This window comes from Pinus tabuliformis, chromosome 9, assembly GCF_031772625.1.
Source record: "Pinus tabuliformis cultivar Carrire ecotype Pingquan chromosome 9, CPIR1, whole genome shotgun sequence".
NCBI lineage: Eukaryota > Viridiplantae > Streptophyta > Pinopsida > Pinales > Pinaceae > Pinus > Pinus tabuliformis.
In genome coordinates, this window is record NC_142307.1 from 1,720,832,019 (window position 1) to 1,720,851,498 (window position 19,480).

The 19,480-nt window shown below is 40.1% G+C and overlaps 1 protein-coding gene across 1 annotated transcript in view; it reads right to left on the bottom strand.

Moving 5' to 3' along the window:
- LOC149155577 (uncharacterized) overlaps nucleotides 1–19,480 on the bottom strand; it is a 79,152-nt gene that overhangs the window by 9,271 nt on the left and 50,401 nt on the right. The window contains exon 7 of the mRNA XM_089444457.1: nucleotides 393–2,351. Coding sequence (XP_089300583.1) covers nucleotides 393–2,351 — 1,959 coding nt within the window. The remainder of the gene's footprint in view (nucleotides 1–392; nucleotides 2,352–19,480) is intronic.

Below are 19,480 nucleotides of genomic sequence, written 5' to 3' on the forward strand. Positions count from 1 at the left end.
ATCACAAATAATAAAATATGCATGTAAATGATTAAAAAACACTTTTAAATGTTGCTTGAATCGACACTATTTTTCATGTGATAAGATATTGACCAACAAGGTATAGTCCCTGCAAGGAAAAGCATCTGAACTACTGGATCATAAATAATAAAATGTGCATGAAGATGATTAAAAAACACTTTTCAATGTTGTTTGAGAATAAATCAAAGGAACAAATAGAGGAAATCTAGGGAAGGCTGCTTTTCAATGGAAAGCAAACACTAAAATCCTATGACAAAAATGTATCATAAGTGCATGTGAAAATTGCATGATCATTATTTAAACTAGATGTGAATAATTGAAAATTCTCAGGCCCGTAGTCAATAAAACAGCGAGGTTCAGGAAATAAGTACCATTTTAACTAGACGGTCGATAGGACGCTCTGTAGGTTTTTTCTCGCCCATAATGAGCCCACGAGACATAGTTTGAGATCCATCCTGACTAACAGGATTTTGTGCAATGTTGGGAGAGGATGTGCCCAAAAGAGGAGAAGCAGAAATTCCTGGCGTGCCAATAGTTAGAGACTGGGTATCGGTTGATGTAGTAACAGTTAGAGACTGGGTATTGGCGGATGTAGTAACAGACTGCTGAAGACCCTGACCACTTCGAGTAGCTGAGACAGAACAAACAACAGAAGCAGACTTCGCATCAATATTCTCCAGTAGGGTCGAAGGTGTTGGAAGAGTTGAAAGTGAGGACGCCACACAAGAGGAAGTGGCAGGCTGTATGGGATTTTCAATTTTGAGAAACTGTGGTGGTGATGTTTTTAGACTCTGTTTATCTATCTGGGGAGTGGAATGCTGAGAAATTTCAGGAGAAGAGACCTCAAGAAGATGAGACGAAGAGGCTGACAATGGTGATGATTGATAAAATTGCTGACGCTGCTGTTCTTGTGGCTGTTGCTGATAATTTGAGAGTTGACCCAGCTGCCGCTGTTGAACATAAGATGGTTTGAATGCACTAGTCAGTTCAGCTTTAACTTGACTACTTATATCACTCCTCGGTTGAACACGTGCAGTTTGCTGTTTGTTAATTTGTGCTCGCTGAGCAACTTGATGCTTTTTCTGTTGGTGTTGCATCGTTTGTTGCTGCTGCTGCTGCAACGAGGGATGTTGTACCTGTTCCTGCTGCTGAAATCGGGAATCTTGCATCTGTTGCTGCTGCGGCTGCAGCGAGGGATGTTGCACCTGTTGCGGCAGCTGAAATGAGGAATGTTGCATCTGTTGCTGCTGCGGCCGCAGCGAGGGATGTTGCACCTGTTGCGGCTGCTGAAATGAGTCATGTTGCATCTGCTGCTGCTGCGGCCGCAGCGAGGGATGTTGCACCTGTTGCGGCTGCTGAAATGAGTCATGTTGCATCTGCTGCTGCTGCGGCCGCAGCGAGGGATGTTGCACCTGTTGCGGCTGCTGAAATGAGTCATGTTGCATCTGCTGCTGCTGCGGCTGCAGCGAGGGATGTTGCACCTGTTGCCGCTGCTGAAATGAGTCATGTTGCATCTGCTGCTGCTGCCGCAGCGAGGGATGTTGCACCTGTTGCGGCTGCTGAAATGAGTCATGTTGCATCTGCTGCTGCTGCGGCCGCAGCGAGGGATGTTGCACCTGTTGCGGCTGCTGAAATGAGTCATGTTGCATCTGCTGCTGCTGCGGCTGCAGCGAGGGATGTTGCACCTGTTGCGGCTGCTGAAATGAGTCATGTTGCATCTGCTGCTGCTGCGGCTGCAGCGAGGGATGTTGCACCTGTTGCGGCTGCTGAAATGAGGAATGTTGCATCTTTTGCTGCTGCTGCTGAAATAAGGGATGTTGCTGTTGGCCCGGTTGTAATTCTTTTAGTTGTTTTGCTTGGACGATATGCTGAGGGTGATTTTGCATTTGCACTAGGGTCCGCTTTTGTTGTTGGGATGCACTGCTATTTGGTGGTAGTGAATTTATCCTGTTTTGCTGCAATGTCATTGAACCTGATTGCGGTAATATAGGTGCAGACTGATGCTGTATTGGCAACAAAGAAGCCTGTGATATCTGTTGTTGTTGCATAACATTCTTGTCTAGTTGCTGAAACCGAGACGATGCTTGTTGCACAGATTGCGCTCTATTGCTACTTTGTAATTGAGGTTGCCGTTGTTCTTCATGTTGCTGTGCAGGCTTTCGTGTCTTCAAACCATTTAAACATATTATTATATGCTTCTCGAGCTGACCTATTTTGTCTTCATCGAAACCTTGTGGAAGACCCCCCTTTGTTGCATGAAGACATGCCTCGAGTTGTTGTAGTTTTTTCAAAAACTGATTGAACTTTTCCAACTGCTCAGGGGGCAAAGGCTGGGAAAACATAACCATATAAGCATTCCAAAAAATTACATTGCAAGTATTTTTATTCTTACGTGAACCATGTAGGTGTTAAACAAATGCAAACAAAACATGTCTATATCGAAAGGGCAATATTACATCTTAAACCCTTCGAGCAAGAAAACTAAATCGCATGTTGAATTCGATTATTGAAATGGTAAAAATCATGCCTCTATATCAAATTATTGTTAGACGATCCAAAAATAATATTATCATAGGTTATTAAGTTAAAATAAAATAATTATTAATTCAAAATGTTAAATATTCATTATTAATCTAAAATATTTAATTATTTAATGGGGATATTTAGAATTAGTATATTGTTGTAAAAGATACGACTCTACAAATGTGTGGTATCTTAAGCTCTATTTTAGGAGAATTGTTAGTAAAATTATTTGAATAGTTTTTATTGTAAGTGGACACTTGTTATTGCATAATTAGAGGTAGTTAGGACATTGAACTTATAAATAGTTCATTGTAAACTCTTACAAAATTCCAGATGTAATTGTTTTTTTCTGATTAATAAAATTACATGCCTGAAGACACTTCTGCCATTATTGTGGTACCAGAGCTCCAGTAATGTTGCAATGGATGTGAGGAGGATATTCCAACTCAACGAAGTCCTGGAAAACTCCATTCAATTGACCAGCAAATGATTGTTATGAAAATTGTCCAATTTTTTGTTCAAAAGAAAAGAAATCTTATTCTTGTATTGATTTTGGATTGTTAAATCTAAAAATCAATTTTTGTATTATTATCAAAAATTGTTGTCGCTTGAATTTCTATTATTTGCCCCGCTTCAACGATTTCTCTTTGAATTCTTCCATCCGAACCCTTGACCAAAAAATAGAAGTTGGGCATTCGTATCTCACAATTAAATTAACCCCAAAATAAAATAAAAAAATGCATCGACTGTACTTTCTTAAATGCGTCGAGCCTTCATGTGAGCAAAACCGGCTCTGCAATCCATACAGTAAAACGCATGCAAAAATCGCAGGGCAGATACTAAAACGAGGTCGGTCTGTAAAAACCATTCTGCAGCTCTATCGAGCATTCCAATATTCTCAAACAATACAATCAAATCCCTATCTCAGCTGTGCCAGAGCAAGATTCCATGCAATCTTCCCATTCGCTTCAAACCCACAAATCTGGCATTAAAATTATTTACAGTACTTGAATCAATAGCAGTTTCATGGTAGTCTTTGGGGTAGTTTAATTGATTATGGCTATAAAAATGATATGATTCAAGATTCAAATTTCTATGGCTATAAAAGTTTAAAGTTCAAATGATTGATTCAATATGACAAACTGTTGGGTTCCTATAATACTAGTGATTACCCCATTACTATTGTAGTTATACCCCTTATTTATATTGTTATGCCCCTATTACCCCCATGTTGTTATTTCTGTGCCCCATGGAATCCCTCTATTGTTATTTTTGTGGCTTTATATTATTATTGTTAGGTCGGTTGGATTATATTGTGACTCCTTAGACTCCTATATATAGAAAGGAGGTTTTGTCATTTAAATCATCCAAGAATTGTTCATTTATGTAATGTAAAGGAGGTTGCACCCTCGAAGAAGCTGAATTCTAAGGCGTTGATCTATCTTTTCTACCTTTTCTTGAGCTGGTTTCATAACATTTGGTATCAGAGCTTTGGATTCTAGGGTTTCGCTGCTCCAAACAGGTCATCGTGGCATTTTCGCTATAACTTTTTTCTGTGACGTTTCAGAAGTCGCAAAAAAAAACCCATTTGAGAAGAAATCACGATGAACCTTGGGTCTGAATTTCAGAGCTTTTCGCGCGATATTTGCAGAGATATGATCTGAGGAAGTTGGTCTTTTTGCAGACTCCTAAATTAAATTCAAAACATGTGACCTGGGGAAAATCGTCATAACTTTCTCTCTGGGGATCGGATTGAAATTTCGTAAGAAGGTGCAGAAAGAGGACGGACTATAGTTTCTTGTATGCATGTTTCAGATCCAAAGGTTGAAACAGTGACTCGTGGCACGTCGTACAAGTTCGCTCTACTGAACTAGTCTAGAAGCAAGTCACTGTGGGAGATTTCACATAACTCTTCCTTGGAGAATCCAATTTGGGTCAGACTTATGGCATTGGAAAGAGGACGCAGAAGGCTACTATAGGTCGCAATTTCAGAACTGGATGATCCGAAATTACAGAGATACATCAGACTCAATATCAGGCTTATACAAAGTGAAAAAAGGTGTGTAGTTTTTTTTAAATTTTTGCGTAAGCTTGGTTTAACGGAATTCAAAGGGCATAGTAAAGCATTATTATCGGTAATTGATGCCCCGAGGAAAGAAAATGCAAACACCTAGTAAGGAACCTGAAAGTTCTAGCATGACTTATGAAGGAGAGGAAGAAATGCTACATGATATATCAAAATTACAAGAACAAGTACAACAAATGTCACACTCACAAAAGCTAACAGAAGCTAAGATAAATGGCGTGGAATCTAACATAAATGGTGTGGAATCTAAGATAAAGGGCATGGAAGCTAAGATGGATGATTCGAAGGCAGATTTGAAGAGAGACATGGCAAATTTGAAGACAGACATGGCAGATTTGAAGACAGATTTGACAAATTTTCTACAAGAAATACTTACTAATGGTGAAAAGGTTGTAAAGGAAACTCATGATGTGAACAAAAGTAATGTTAATCATAATTCCATAAACTCTAACGTTGGATCGAAGACCCACCATATTCCAAAAATCGATATGAGGAAGTTTGATGGCAAGGATCCCGCCACATGGATATTACAAATGGAGCAATTCTTCGATCCCAATAATGTGCAAAACACACAAAAGGTACGTATGGCAACTGTATATTTGGAACCAAATCAGTTTGTATGGTATCAATGGCTTTGCTCTCGTAAAAAAATTATCACTTGGGCAATTTTTAGGGAAGAATTGATAGCACATTATGAAGATACAAAAAGCAACACTTTTTTTAGCCAATTGATAAATCTCAAACAAAAGGGTTCAGTAATGGAGCACATTGAAGAGTTCCAAAAATTGAACATAAGGGTAAAAGATATTCCAGAGGAGCATAGGATTGATGTGTTCATAGGGTCTTTAAATGATACTATCCAACATGATGTTTGTCTTTGGGAACCTGATTCATTAGAGAAGGCATTCAAGTTAGCAAGAAAAATGGAAAGCAAAATTATGGCAACCAGGAAGCATACCACTCACAACTATAAAGACAGAAGTGTTGTTGCCCCTAGTCTTCCACAACCTATAAGGTTGACACCACAACAATTGGAAGAAAAAAGAGCAAAAGGGCTTTGTTACAGTTGTGATAACAAATACACTAAAGGTCATAAGTGTGCTGAGAAGAAATTATTCTACATAGATTGTGAAGAGGAAGAAGAAAAGGAGCAAGAAAGGTCAAAAGAAGAAGATATACTCCATGAACAAAGCCTAGATGAAGAACAAATAAATTCGACCATATCTTGTAATGCATTGGCGGGAATTACCACTCCTCAAACCATCAAGATAGAAGGACAAATCAAGAAGAAAAAGGTAATAGTGTTGATTGATTCAGGAAGCACCCACAATTTTATTCATTGTAAGGTAGCAAAAGAATTGAATTGCTTCCTATATCCAGCACCAGAGTGTCAAGTGATGATTGCAAATGGGAGGAACAATAAATTGCTCTGGAAGGTGCCATAATATCAAACTATCCATGGGAGAATATGTATTGACTAGCCCAATGCTTTCCATTTCAATGGGAGGTGCTGATGTTGTACTAGGAGTCCAATGGTTATAATCCTTGGGTACAATAGCTTTTAATTTTCAGGGAAACCAGGAAAGATAATCAGCTCTAATGGTATGACAAAGCTTCTAAAAAAGGAGCAAAGAGGTGTAATTGCACAATTATGTTCGCTAGATGTTTCCACATCGGAATCATCTATTTCTCCAGATCTCCAAGAAGTCCTGGACAATCATTCCAAGGTATTTGAGACTCCCAAAGGTCTCCCACCTATGCGTGATCATGATCATGCTATCCATCTGATTCTAGGAAGTATTCCTCCAAACATCAGGCCGTACAGATATCCCTATGTCCAAAAAAGTGAAATTGAACGTATGGTTGCAGAAATGCTAGAGGCTAGTATAATTCAACCAAGTCAAAGTTCTTTTTCTGCTCCAGTAGTATTGGTGCACATGGATCATGGTGCATGTGTCCGGATTATAGGGAGCTCAACAAGCTCACTATTAAAGATAAGTTCCCCATTCCCGTAATGAAGAACAAATAAATCCGACCATATCTTGTAATGCATTGGCGGGAATTACCACTCCTCAAACCATCAAGATAGAAGGACAAATCAAGAAGAAAAAGGTAATAGTGTCGATTGATTCAGGAAGCACCCACAATTTTATTCATTGTAGGGTAGCAAAAGAATTGAATTGCTTCCTATATCCAGCACCAGAGTGTCAAGTGATGATTGCAAATGGGAGGAACAATAAATTGCTCTAGAAGGTGCCATAATATCAAACTATCCATGGGAGAATATGTGTTGACTAGCCCAATGCTTTCCATTTCAATGGGAGGCGCTGATGTTGTACTAGGAGTCCAATGGCTACAATCCTTGGGTACAATAGCTTTTAATTTTCAAAAACTTTTCATCAAATTTTCTACAGAAGGAAAAGAAGTTGAATTAAGGGGTATTGCAGGGAAACCAGGAAAGATAATCAGCTCTAATGGTATGACAAAGCTTTTAAAAAAGGAGCAAAGAGGTGTAATTGTAAAATTATGTTCGCTAGATGTTTCCACATTGGAATCATCTATTTCTCCAGATCTCCAAAAAGTCCTAGACAATCATTCCAAGGTATTTGAGACTCCCAAAGGTCTCCCACCTATGCGTGATCATGATCATGCTATCCATTTGATTCCAGGAAGTGTTCCTCCAAACATCAGGCCGTACAGATATCCCTATGTCCAAAAAAGTGAAATTGAACGTATGGTTGCAGAAATGCTAGAGGCTAGCATAATTCAACCAAGTCAAAGTTCTTTTTCAGCTCCAATAGTATTGGTGCACAAGAAGGATGGATCATGACGCATGTGTCCGGATTATAGGGAGCTCAACAAGCTCACTATTAAATATAAGTTCCCCATTCCCGTCATTGATGAATTACTGGATGAATTGCATGGATCAATTTACTTCACCAAGTTGGATCTTCGTTCGGGATATCATCAAATCAGAATGAAGATTGAAGACATTCTGAAAACGACATTTAGAACTCATGAGGGTCATTATGAATTTTTGGTCATGCCTTTTGGTCTTACCAATGCACCTTCAACATTTCAAGGTTTGATGAATTCAATTTTCAAACCATTCCTTAGAAAATTTGTGTTAGTAAATTTTGATGATATACTAATCTACAGCAAGTCTTGGAAGGATCATGTTGAACATGTTGACAAGGTGTTAGAAGAAGGGTTATTTGGAACACAATCAGCAAAGTATGATAGGAGCAGAAGTGATCTAGCAGTATGGTGGGAATTTTATGGTTCAGGGGCACCAGAATTGCAAAATTTTGCAATTCGTATCTTAAGCCAGGGATCAAGTGCATCAGCATGTGAAAGGAATTGGAGTTCCTTTGACCACATTCATTCCAAGAAAAGAAATAGATTGTTATCTGGAATATTAGAAGATCTTGTTTATGTTCGTAGTAACTTGCAGTTGGCATTGAAGAATGTGGCTAAAGAGTCATCCAATTCCTCTACTCCGTGGATCGATCCTGTTCCAAACACATCAATGGATGAAGCTGATTTGTACATTGACAGGGAATTAACTGATGAAACTAATGCTGAAGCATCTAGCAGATTCATAGCTCCCACTGCTCTTGATGATATAGGACTTTTTGATATAACAAGTGGGCCACAGGAACATCAAGAATAAAACTTTTTGCATGAACAATTTTTTAAATTTGCCAAGCTACTTTAAACTTTCGAGTTTATATATTTTGAATGCTTTTTTATCAGATTGTTTTTCAATATATGCAATCTGATATGGCTCATGGTTTTGTTGAATTTGATATGTGTGCCAAATTGCCAATGTCTATGATGAATTTCTCACCTTGTTTACTATATATGGAAGTTGGAACTTGGTTCTTTATTGGAATTTGGCACTCGCTTTCATGGTTTATAAAATTATGTCGAAATGATTTAAATCTTTGAGCAGTAATCTTATGTCTTTGCAATGTGCATTATGGACTTTGAATTTGACTTTAAATTGATTTTTTTTATATATATACATTCTTTTTTGAATTTCTATATGTCGAATTTTATGTCTAACTTTATCGGCAAAATTTTAGTTGCTGAACTTTATTCGAATTTCAAGATCGCCGAACTCGAACTCGAACACGAACCTGGTGACTTAGGCTGCAACAAGCTCCATTTTATTATGAGGTCCTTTGTTCCATTGAAAAGTGGCTAATTGAAGGTGACCTAGATAAAATAGAAATTAATAATCAGGTTGATGCTCACACGGTTAATCCACCAGTCACAGAAGACCAAGTTATAACTCATGACACCTATGAGACTGATCCATCATTCTTGACAGAGCAGATACAAAATGAAGAGAGACATGTCATGCATATCTTACATACTTCATCTAAAAGTTTTGAAACAGAATGTTCCACATAGTCAGTGATACAACCTGCCACAAAGAAAAAGTGCAAGAGAAAAAGAATGAGAAAGCGATTTGATGCATCAAATGGTTGCAAGCAGCTTGATTTTCGAATAGGAAAAATTCCTACCGTATGCAAGATTGGACATGGCACATCCGAGAAACAGCCGATAGATTTGCCTGAAAGCAGGCAAATGCTCAGTATGCACTATACTGAACACATCTGATGCCATGGGGCATCTTTGTATTGTATTTCTAACCTTATGCCCTGTTATTTCAATATTTCATTTTGTAGTTAGATTTGTGTTTTTCATGTTATTAGACTAGTTAATAAATGAAGAGCTTATATATTTCCTCTGCTTAATGTTACATGATGTTTTTTGGATGGACGCTACTTATGTTATGTTGTGTGTTGCGTGGATGCAGATTCTAGATTCTCACATTCCTCTGTTGTAGCAACGTGTCCCCAAGTAGAGCCAAATGTTGACCAATATGTGTCAACGACCCATAGCAGTACACCCCCTTTTTCGCAAAAGGGATAGCGTCTGATCGATGTGTTCCTGCCATCCAGCTATCATCATCAAGTTGATCATCATCTTATAATGTAAACCCAGTCTGCATATGTATAATGTAAATAATCTCAGCAGATCCGTGTCGTGTATGTAATCACCTAGGTAAACCTACTTTTCTGGTGACGATGTACATTCCGAGAGGTTTTTGTCTCACCAATCCATTCTCGGATGGTCGGCAAGTTTCCCTTCAGCGTTAGCCCAAAGCCGGAATGGATTTTCTCACTGGGGTCTTAGAGGAGTCCTAGTGTTCTAGATCGAGTCTTTGTAAAAGTGATTTGGGAATAATCCTAACTATTTGGTTAGATTATTTTATTACAAATTACTTGATCTGCTAGATTATATTTGTGTCGCAGAACTGGGTAGTCTGGGAAGGTCTTTTGCAAATGGGTTTTTCCTCTTGAGATGTAAAAAATGTAAAAATCATAATGTAAAGTGTCTTGAGGGTTAGAAAAATAATTTATCCCCTCATAGGTTAATTAATTAAATTTTCTGGCCAAAATTAATTAAAATCCTAAGCCAAAAATTTGATTAATTCTAAGTCCTAAGTGAATTTAAATGTTCCAAAGGCAAAATGCGTGGGTCCTTTAAAAGATTAAATTTTAAGAGGTTCAGGGACTAAGGTTAATTGATTATTCTGCTAAATTTTATCCTTTGGTCCCTTGGGTTGAGTCAAAGTCAAAATTTTGAGGAAAATAATTCAAAAATTTAATTTTTGAATTAATTAATTTTCATTTAATTGAAAATTTCGAATTTCCTCAATAAATTAAAATTTCGACGGATGAGATTAAAATAAATTTTAATCCTCATCAACGGTCGATATTGCTTTGACAAGGATTACTCGAACTAGTTGTTGGAGGATTTATCTTTAATTTTGTCCGTCAGAATCATCCGATCTCTGGATCGTGAACTAAGCGAAAAGCTCTCTTGTAATCTTTTTATGAGCAATAAAGAAATACTTTGGAGTTAATTTCTGTTGGTGTTACTCTTCGTGGAAACACTGTAAGATGTGTCATTTTCATGTATAGATTTCTTTTTAGCCATTGATGTAGCTTTCTGAAGAGTGATTTGAGTACAGGTATCTTGCTCAGTCGATGGGGTTTGAATGATAATTTAAGTTTTGAATATAATAGCAGGTATCTTTATTTATCTGAATTTCAGTATCGTTTTCTCGCTCTATGTTGATGGTTAAATTGATTTTTGCAGGAAATCCTTGATTATTAGATCATCGGGCGTTCGGAGAAGTTCTCGGCTGAACCAGCCAACTCCTGATCCATGTTTTCTGAAGAGCCCAGTTTAAATTTGATCCCGGGCTTATCATAAAATATTTTTTATGGGTAATGCATGAAAGGTTTTGAGCTCAGTACCTCTTCTAAAATTTAAAAAAAAAAAAAAAATTCCTATGCTAAATCGATAGATCTCGTTGTTAAGAGCCTCAGATTATCAGATTTTGGAGCGGAGTTGGACTCACACTCCCTAGATCTGATAGATCTTCCACTTGGGTTTTATGGGTTTTAGTTTTTTTTTATTGAGTCATTGTATATACTGTTTGGGTGGTTCTTGTCATGTAGTTGCAGATCTGAAGCTGAAAACTGTGTAGAGTCCAGATCTAGGCCCTGGAGGGTAAGATCTGGATCTCTAGATGTCCATCAGCATCATTTTTGGCAGGGTTTCTATCCAAAGATTTTGCAATCCAAGAGTTTTTTTTTTTAATTTGGAAATTTTATAAGGGTTTCATTGATAAATTTTAAGCTGAAGCATAAGAACTTAATCTGGAAATTTCTCTTCGGTTCTTGGGCTACAGTTTCTCTGCTGCCTGGGGTTTCCTAAGAACAAGATTTCGAATTTGTTTTCACTGTTGTTTTCTGGAAAATTTCGAAATTATTTTTTGAGTTTGGGCTTTGAAATTTTTTTTTTTTAAAGATCTAGAGAAATTTGAGTTTCTGCCTGAGTTCTTTCTTCTGTCTATCCTACTCGCAGTCCCTCCATACCCTCTAGATTCGTGCCATACATCATCGCTGCTCCATTTGCTTGCGTCCCTCACCGCTGCCTTCTCCAAAACCTCAAAACCCCTGCCATCATTGTCCCTCACGCAACCTTTCTTCCTCAACCCGCAACTTCTCCTCCATACGATGTTTGCTTTGCCCTCAATAGAGCCCTCATAACCCTGCTCATCTCTCCCTTGCGTCCTTCTCCCTCACGCAGTTGCCCATACCTGCTCCAACCAGCAAAAAACCTTCTCCTTCACTCTTATGCTCTTAACCTGCAAAGCGATACCCAAACATAAAATTTGCGAAGAAAAGATACCGAGAACGCAGAATATGCAAAAAAATATACCCAGAGCACAGAATAGCAATGATTTTATTATTCAGAGAGAAATGTTCACAGGCCTCTTCGAGGGGGCAACCTCCAATAGAGCAGAGCTCGATTACAAAACAAGACACAATGCTCCTCGTAGGGAGTCTCTATCCTTTATATATGACTCATACATGCAATACCACGAGCCAATATCGTGGGTTTTATTAATACCATCTATTTAATACTACCGCCCATTTACCATCTAACTAATACTACCGCCCATTTGCAACTAACTGTGGTCCCGTAATTAATTGCGGGTTAACCACTTACAAATATTAATATGGGCTTTATTGACTCTTGACTATGACGTGATCCCATGACATAAATAAGGGGGTTAGGGTGGGACCCTAACATGCCCTCCCCCTTAAGACTAGCCTTGTCCTCAAGGCTGAAGCTGCGGAAACTGCTGAAGAATAGCGGCTGGTTCCCAAGTTGCATCTTCCGGCGAGGTATCTTTCCATTTGACGAGGACCTCCTTAATCAGGCGGCCGCGCAGGTGCTTGTCTCGAGTGTCTAGAACCTGTTCAGGTTGAAGCCAGATTGATCCTTCTTCATCCAACTCAGGTAGACTGGTTTGAACTCGGCAATTGTTCCCAATCACTTTCTTGAGACACGATACATGGAAAACTGGGTGGGTTTTTGCTGTAGGTGGCAAAGCCAACTTGTAAGCCACTTCTCCAATGCGCTGAAGTACTTGATATGGTCCGTAGAATTTTGGAGAGAGCTTTTGACAGCCCTTGTCTTTGAGTGATGTTTGCTTATATGGTTGCAGCTTCAAAAAGACCTGATCCCCTTCTTGAAATTGGCGCTCTGAGCGATGTTGGTCAGCCTGTTGCTTCATACGGTTCTGAGTTTGATGAAGATTCTCGCGCAGGTGGGCAAGCATGGTTGCACGATGTTGTAGGAGTTGATCCACGGCTTGTACTTTGGAGCACCCCGTGAGATAAGAAGTGGGGGACGGCGGAAGTTGTCCATAGACTGCTTCATAGGGAGTCATTTTGGTGGTGGCATGATAGTTGGTGTTATACCACCATTCCGCCAGAGGTAACCACTGTACCCAAAGGTGTTGTTTTTCTGAAGTGAAACACCTAAGGTAGGTTTCTAGACATTTGTTGACTGCTTCGGTTTGACCATCTGTTTGCGGATGATATGAAGTACTGAGTTTGAGTTGAGTGCCTTGTATTCTGAAGAGCTCCTGCCAAAAATTACTGGTGAAGATTGGGTCGCGATCGGACACAATAGAAGTGGGCATGCCATGCAATTTGAAGATTTGATCCATGAAAGTTTGAGCAACCAAAGTGGGTGTGAATGGTTGGGGTAGGGCGCAGAAATGAGCATACTTCGACAGCCGGTCCACAACCACCATGATGACTGATTTGTTCCCGGACTTTGGAAGACCTGTAATGAAATCCATGGAGACCTCCATCCAAATTGACGCCGGAATGGGCAATGGTTGTAATGTGCCTGGTGTGTTGACGGTTTCCCCTTTGTGGCGTTGACAGACGTCACATTCTGCTACAAAAGTAAGGATGTCCTGTTTCATGCCGATCCAAAAAAATGATCTTCTGGTGCGAGCGTATGTCTTCTGAAAGCCCGAATGTCCTGCAATGGGGGATGAATGCAATTCTGCCAAAATGCGACTTTTGAGGGTGGATGTTGGTGATATGACGACTCTGTCCTTGTAGCTAAGAATATCATTCTGCCACGAGTAGCCCTTGCTGGAATTAGGATCTGCCTGTAATTGAGAAATGAGTTGTGAGAGCCCAGGATGTGAAAACCATTCCCTGCGAGCCTCTTCAATCCAGTCTGGAATGGGGAGGGATACTGCGAGCAGAGTACTTTCCTCCTCAAATTGGCGCGACAATGCATCTGCTACCCTGTTGTCTTTCCCTTTCTTGTAAATGATCTCATAATCATATCCCAGCATTTTGGCTAACCATTTATTTTGTTGGGGGGATAATAGGCGTTGCTCCAAAAAATATTTAAGACTGTGATGATCTGTGCGGATTTGGAAACGTCGCCCCAACAAGTAGGGTCGCCAGGTCTCAATTGCATGTAAGATGGCCATCATTTCCTTCTCATAGGTAGATTGGCCCAAGTTCTTCCCACTTAGTTGTTGGCTGGTGAAGGCCAATGGTCGCCCTTCCTGCATTAAGACTGCTCCAATACCTGTTCCCGAAGCATCAGATTCAATGACAAATGTTTTGGTGAAGTCCGGTAGTGCTAAGACCGGAGTGGAACACATGGCGGTTTTGAGAGCGGTAAATGCCTGTTGTGCTTCTTCGTTCCAAAAGAAGGAATTTTTCTTTAGAAGTTGCGTCAGGGGCTTCGCTATGCGGCCATAGTTGCGGAAAAATTTACGATAATAGCCTATGAGACCCAAAATTCCTCTCAAGCTTTTCAAGGTCTTAGGTTGAGGCCATTCTTGCATTGCTTGGATCTTTTTGGGATCCACCTTGACACCTTCACGCCCCACAATGTGGCCTAAATACTCAACTTCTTCCATGCCAAACGCACACTTAGACATTTTGACAAATAGTTTATGCGTGCGGAGCAGTTGCAAGAGGATATCTACATGCTGAAGATGTGCTGCCCAAGTGCCACTATAGATGAGTATGTCATCGAAGAAGACCAGGACAAATTTTCTGAGATATGGTTTGAGGAGGTGATTCATGAGGCTCTGAAAAGTAGAGGGGGCATTACAGAGACCAAATGGCATGACCAAGAACTCATAATGGCCTTCATGAGTTCTGAAAGCTGTCTTGGGAATGTCGACTTCCTTCATGCGAATTTGGTGGTAGCCTGAGCGAAGATCCAATTTAGTGAAGAATTGAGCCCCATTGAGTTCGTCCAGCAAATCGTCAACCACTGGGATGGGAAATTTATCTTTGACTGTTAACTTATTGAGGGCCCTGAAGTCTGGACACATCCGCCACTCCCCATCTTTCTTGAGGACCATGACGACTGGAGATGAATAAGGACTAATGCTAGGACGAATGACACCTGCTTCCAACAATTCCTTGATGATTTTTTCTATTTCATTCTTTTGGGTGAACGGATGTCTGTATGGCCGCACATTTGGGGGTTGGGCCCCTGGAACCAATGTGATGCTATGATCATGTTCCCCTCGCGAGGGTGGAAGTTCATGAGGTTTGTCAAAGACCATCCGATGTTTATTCAAAATCTGTTGCATCTCAGGATGAATTGGCGAAGACATGGTGTCTACTACCTGGATGGCATTAAATTGAGCGACCACTCCATGATGGCCCTTTTTTAACAATTTTTCCATCCTATGCGAGCTTATGATAGAGGGGGCTCCCGCCTGTAGTCCACGGAGGGTATGTGTGAAGTCGTTCTGCTTAAAACTCATATATAATTCCTGGAAATCCATTGTGATTGGCCCAAGAGTGCGGAGCCATTCCGCACCGAGGACAATGTCGCAACCCCCCATGTGTATTGCAAACATGTGGGTTTTCAAATGATAATCCCCCATTTGAATTTTGACATTTTCACAGCGACCTTCACATTTCATTGTGCCCCCATCTGCAATCTGGACTTGGAAGTTAGAAACTGCCCGGACAAAACAATGTGCTGCTTCAGCGATCTTTTGGTGGATGAAATTATGGGTACTTCCACTATCAATCAAGACTACTACTGGGCGATGTTTAAGAAAACCCCTGATTTTGAGAGTTTGAGGGGAAGAAATTCCTGCCAATGCATGTAGCGAAATCATTGGTTCATCAGATACCATCTCCTGTTGGTTATCTTCTTCGGTGGCCTCCGGTTCCTCAAGTGGTGGATCTTCCTCAGTGGAGCTGTAGTCAGTGGCATCTATTTGAAAAAACTTGTGCTCTTTGCATTTATGACTCGGGGAATATTTTTCATCACAGTAGTAACATAGTCCTTGCTTCCTTCTTTCGACCATTTCGGCCGGTAACACCCTTTGAATCTTAAGTGTTTGGGTCATATTGGGAGCCTGTGAGGGACGACCTTTAGCGGGGAAGTTGGGGCGGCTGGATTGGGCTGTTAATGCACGTTCCACCTTACGGGCTACCTGGCAAGCCTCGGTCCATGTGGGGGGGTGGTGGAGTAGAACCTAAGCTTTGATGGCTTCTTTAAGACCGCTGATAAAGCATTCCATGTAGAACTCATCTGTGAGACCCTTAGTGCGGAAGGCTAAAGCTTCAAAAGCAGTCATATATTCCTCCACTGTACCCGTCTGTCGAAGCTTAGTGAGACGCCCCAAAAAAGAGTCTTCCTGTTCAAAGCGACTGCGGAGAGTTTTGGCAAATTGGGCCCAATTCTGAAAATGTCCATTGCAGCGTTGATGCCATTCCTTCCATTGCCATCTTTCATTGTCCAAGTACATGGTGCCCACCATAAGCTTAGTTCCCTCATCTATGATATGATTCAATTGGAAATACTGCTCCATTTGTGCTAGCCATGTTGACGTGTGAGAACCATCAAATTTCTGCATATCCAACTTGGGAGGACGCTGACTGGGTGGTGGACGGGAGTGCCAAATGTGAGGAGAGTGGCTAGACTCACCCTCATGGTAGTTATGGCCATTATACCCCTCCTCGTGGGCTGGCTCCTTGCCTTCTGGGAATGCCTCTTGTATCTGGTTACTCATTCCTTTAAGTTGAAGTTGTACGAAGCTACTCATTTCTTGAAGCTCATGTGCGCTCTTGGACATAGCCGTTTCGAGGGTCTCCATATGGTTTTCAATTTTGTCGATCTGTTCATTGGCCATCGCTTGGGCGCGAGTTTCTACCATACACCAACCTGATGAAAATTTGGGACCGCCTAAAAATTTTTACTAATAATTTGAATGGTACCACCTTGCTCAGCTCGTCGTCCTGATACTGATGGGCTAGGTCACCAATAAGCGTCCCGGAAGAGCTCAGACTTTTTTCTTTTTTTTTTTTTTGGAAAACTCCTAACGGAGTTTTACTCCTTCCTGATCAATACTGCAGTCGCCAAATCCTCAAAATGTCAATGCCGCCAAAAGTCCTGCGAAAATTATATCCGGTATAGGAACCCTTCCCAACTACTCCGATCTGGTGGAACAACTGCTGCTGCTGATCTGAAATATCCGATCTGATGGATCTGAGAGATCTGAATGGTGGACAACTGCTGCTGCTGATCTGGAATATCCGATCTGGTGGATCTGAGAGATCTGAATGGTGGAACCACTGCTGCTGCTGATCTGGAATAGAAGATGTGTGATCCCCCGATAGAAAGGGAACTATGGTCTTGGGGAGTGTCAGGTGCTACAGATCGCAATATACATAAGGGTCTGACAGTAGTACTCGGCCCAATGTTTCAGGGTTATAACTAAGGAGGATCGACCGTACCCTTAGTCGTACAACCCGACTACCCTATCGTACGGGCGAGTAATCTCTCCGAGTGCTGTTCTCGGTGTACTGTAGCCACAAGACGGCCGAAGGTTTATCTATGGCGAGGTTTCATGGGAGCTAGGGGGCTTCCTATATACCCAGAGGGTACGTGGAAGACAGTCCGTGCGCGGTTCTGTCTAATGCGCTACTACTCGAAGGGGTACCCACAGGGGTTACAAGGGAGTCCAACGGACGTGACCACCTCTTGTATTTCCTGCGTGCATGCCTCCCCAAATCCGCAGGTTTATGCGCTTAACGACAGATCCTGTGGTTTAAAGACGCCGGAACACGTCTCTAGCCTAAAAAAAATTTTGCTAAAATTTGGAGATCCCACCGAGCCCTGGAAAGTGCTCTGATACCACTTGTTATGCTCTTAACCTGCAAAGCGATACCCAAACATAAAATTTGCAAAGAAAAGATACCGAGAACGCAGAATATGCAAAAAAATATACCCAGAGCACAAAATAGCAATGATTTTATTATTCAGAGAGAAATGTTCACAGGCCTCTTCGAGGGGGCAACCTCCAATAGAGCAGAGCTCGATTACAAAACAAGACACAATGCTCCTCGCAGGGAGTCTCTATCCTTTATATATAACTCATACATGCAATACCACGAGCCAATATCGTGGGTTTTATTAATACCATCTATCTAATACTACCGCCCATTTACCATCTAACTAATACTACCGCCCATTTGCAACTAACTGTGCTCCCGTAATTAATTGCGGGTTAACCACTTACAAATATTAATATGGGCTTTATTGACTCTTGACTATGACGTGATCCCATGACATAAATAAGGGGGTTAGGGTGGGACCCTAACATTCACATCTCTTCCATCCCCATGCAACACACAACAAACGTCCTTCTGCCTGCACGTTGCCATACCTTGCCCTCTGCGTCTTCATCGCAAGTCCAACCTATAGACATACACTGAAACCTGCACAAGCTTGCTTCTCAAACATTGCCTCTTCTTTCGACCTCCTACCCGACTCCTTTCCGCTGCATCTTCAGCTCATTTGCACCCTCCAAACCCTCATTGCTCCGAAACCCCTCATCGCTGCTGGCCCGCGTGTCCATCGTCCCTGCTCCTTGCTCACTTCCATCTCCTCCATTCGTCGAGCTTCAAACCTACGGACACACAACAACAAGAACATTCGATTTTGTTTTAATCTACTATGTATGCGTTATGTTAGACTAGGTATTTCTTTTTTCTTTTTTTCTTATTTAGTTAGTTCTTTTTATTGTTAGGGTTTAGGTTAGTGCCTTCTTATTATTATTATTTCATTTAAATCAAATTTAAGTTAGATTCATTAGAAGTTAAAAATAAAAAATAAAAAATTCGATTTTTATTACGATTTCAATTTTTTTTTTATTTATGATTTCAATTTTACATTAAAAGTCTAAAAACATTTAAAAAGGTTAAAAAAAAATTTAAAAACATCTAAAAATATCTAAAAATAAATAAAACTTAAAAAATTCTAAAATATTTAAAATCCTAAAAATTTCAAAAAAAAAGTCTAAAAATTTTAAATTTTGGTGTCGAATTTAAGAACGAAATAAATTAAAGGATTTGTGCTTAGACATCAAAATTTTTAATGTGACTCATGGCCCATTAAAAATTTTGATATGTTAACCCTTTGATTTGTTTTTCAAGTTCCTAAGGAATAATTAAAAAAATTTAACCTAAATTTCCTTAGTGTTATTTGGTCATTAAATGCATTTTTTATGATTTTCCTATGGTCAAGGTGCAATAAATCATAGTGATTTTTGGAAAGGGTTAATTAAGTTCTAGATCTAGGTCATTAGTGAAAATCATTTTAAATCTAGAATATCTTGTGTGATGCGGTTTTGGGCATTTATATTAATCATACTTGATTATCATTATTCATCACATATTGAAAATCATTCTGGACAACTTCTTTTATTTACTTGATGGTTAATTCAAATATTAAAGGCACTGGTCTATAATCGTTTCTATCTTGTGGTCGTGTCTTATTTACATTGGCGGTTAATCTATTCTTTTGATATAATTGAGATTCATCAAGTTGTCTGTCATTAAAATCTCCTAGAGTCTGTTTTTTTCACAAGCTATCTTCATCCATTTACTTCAGGGACTA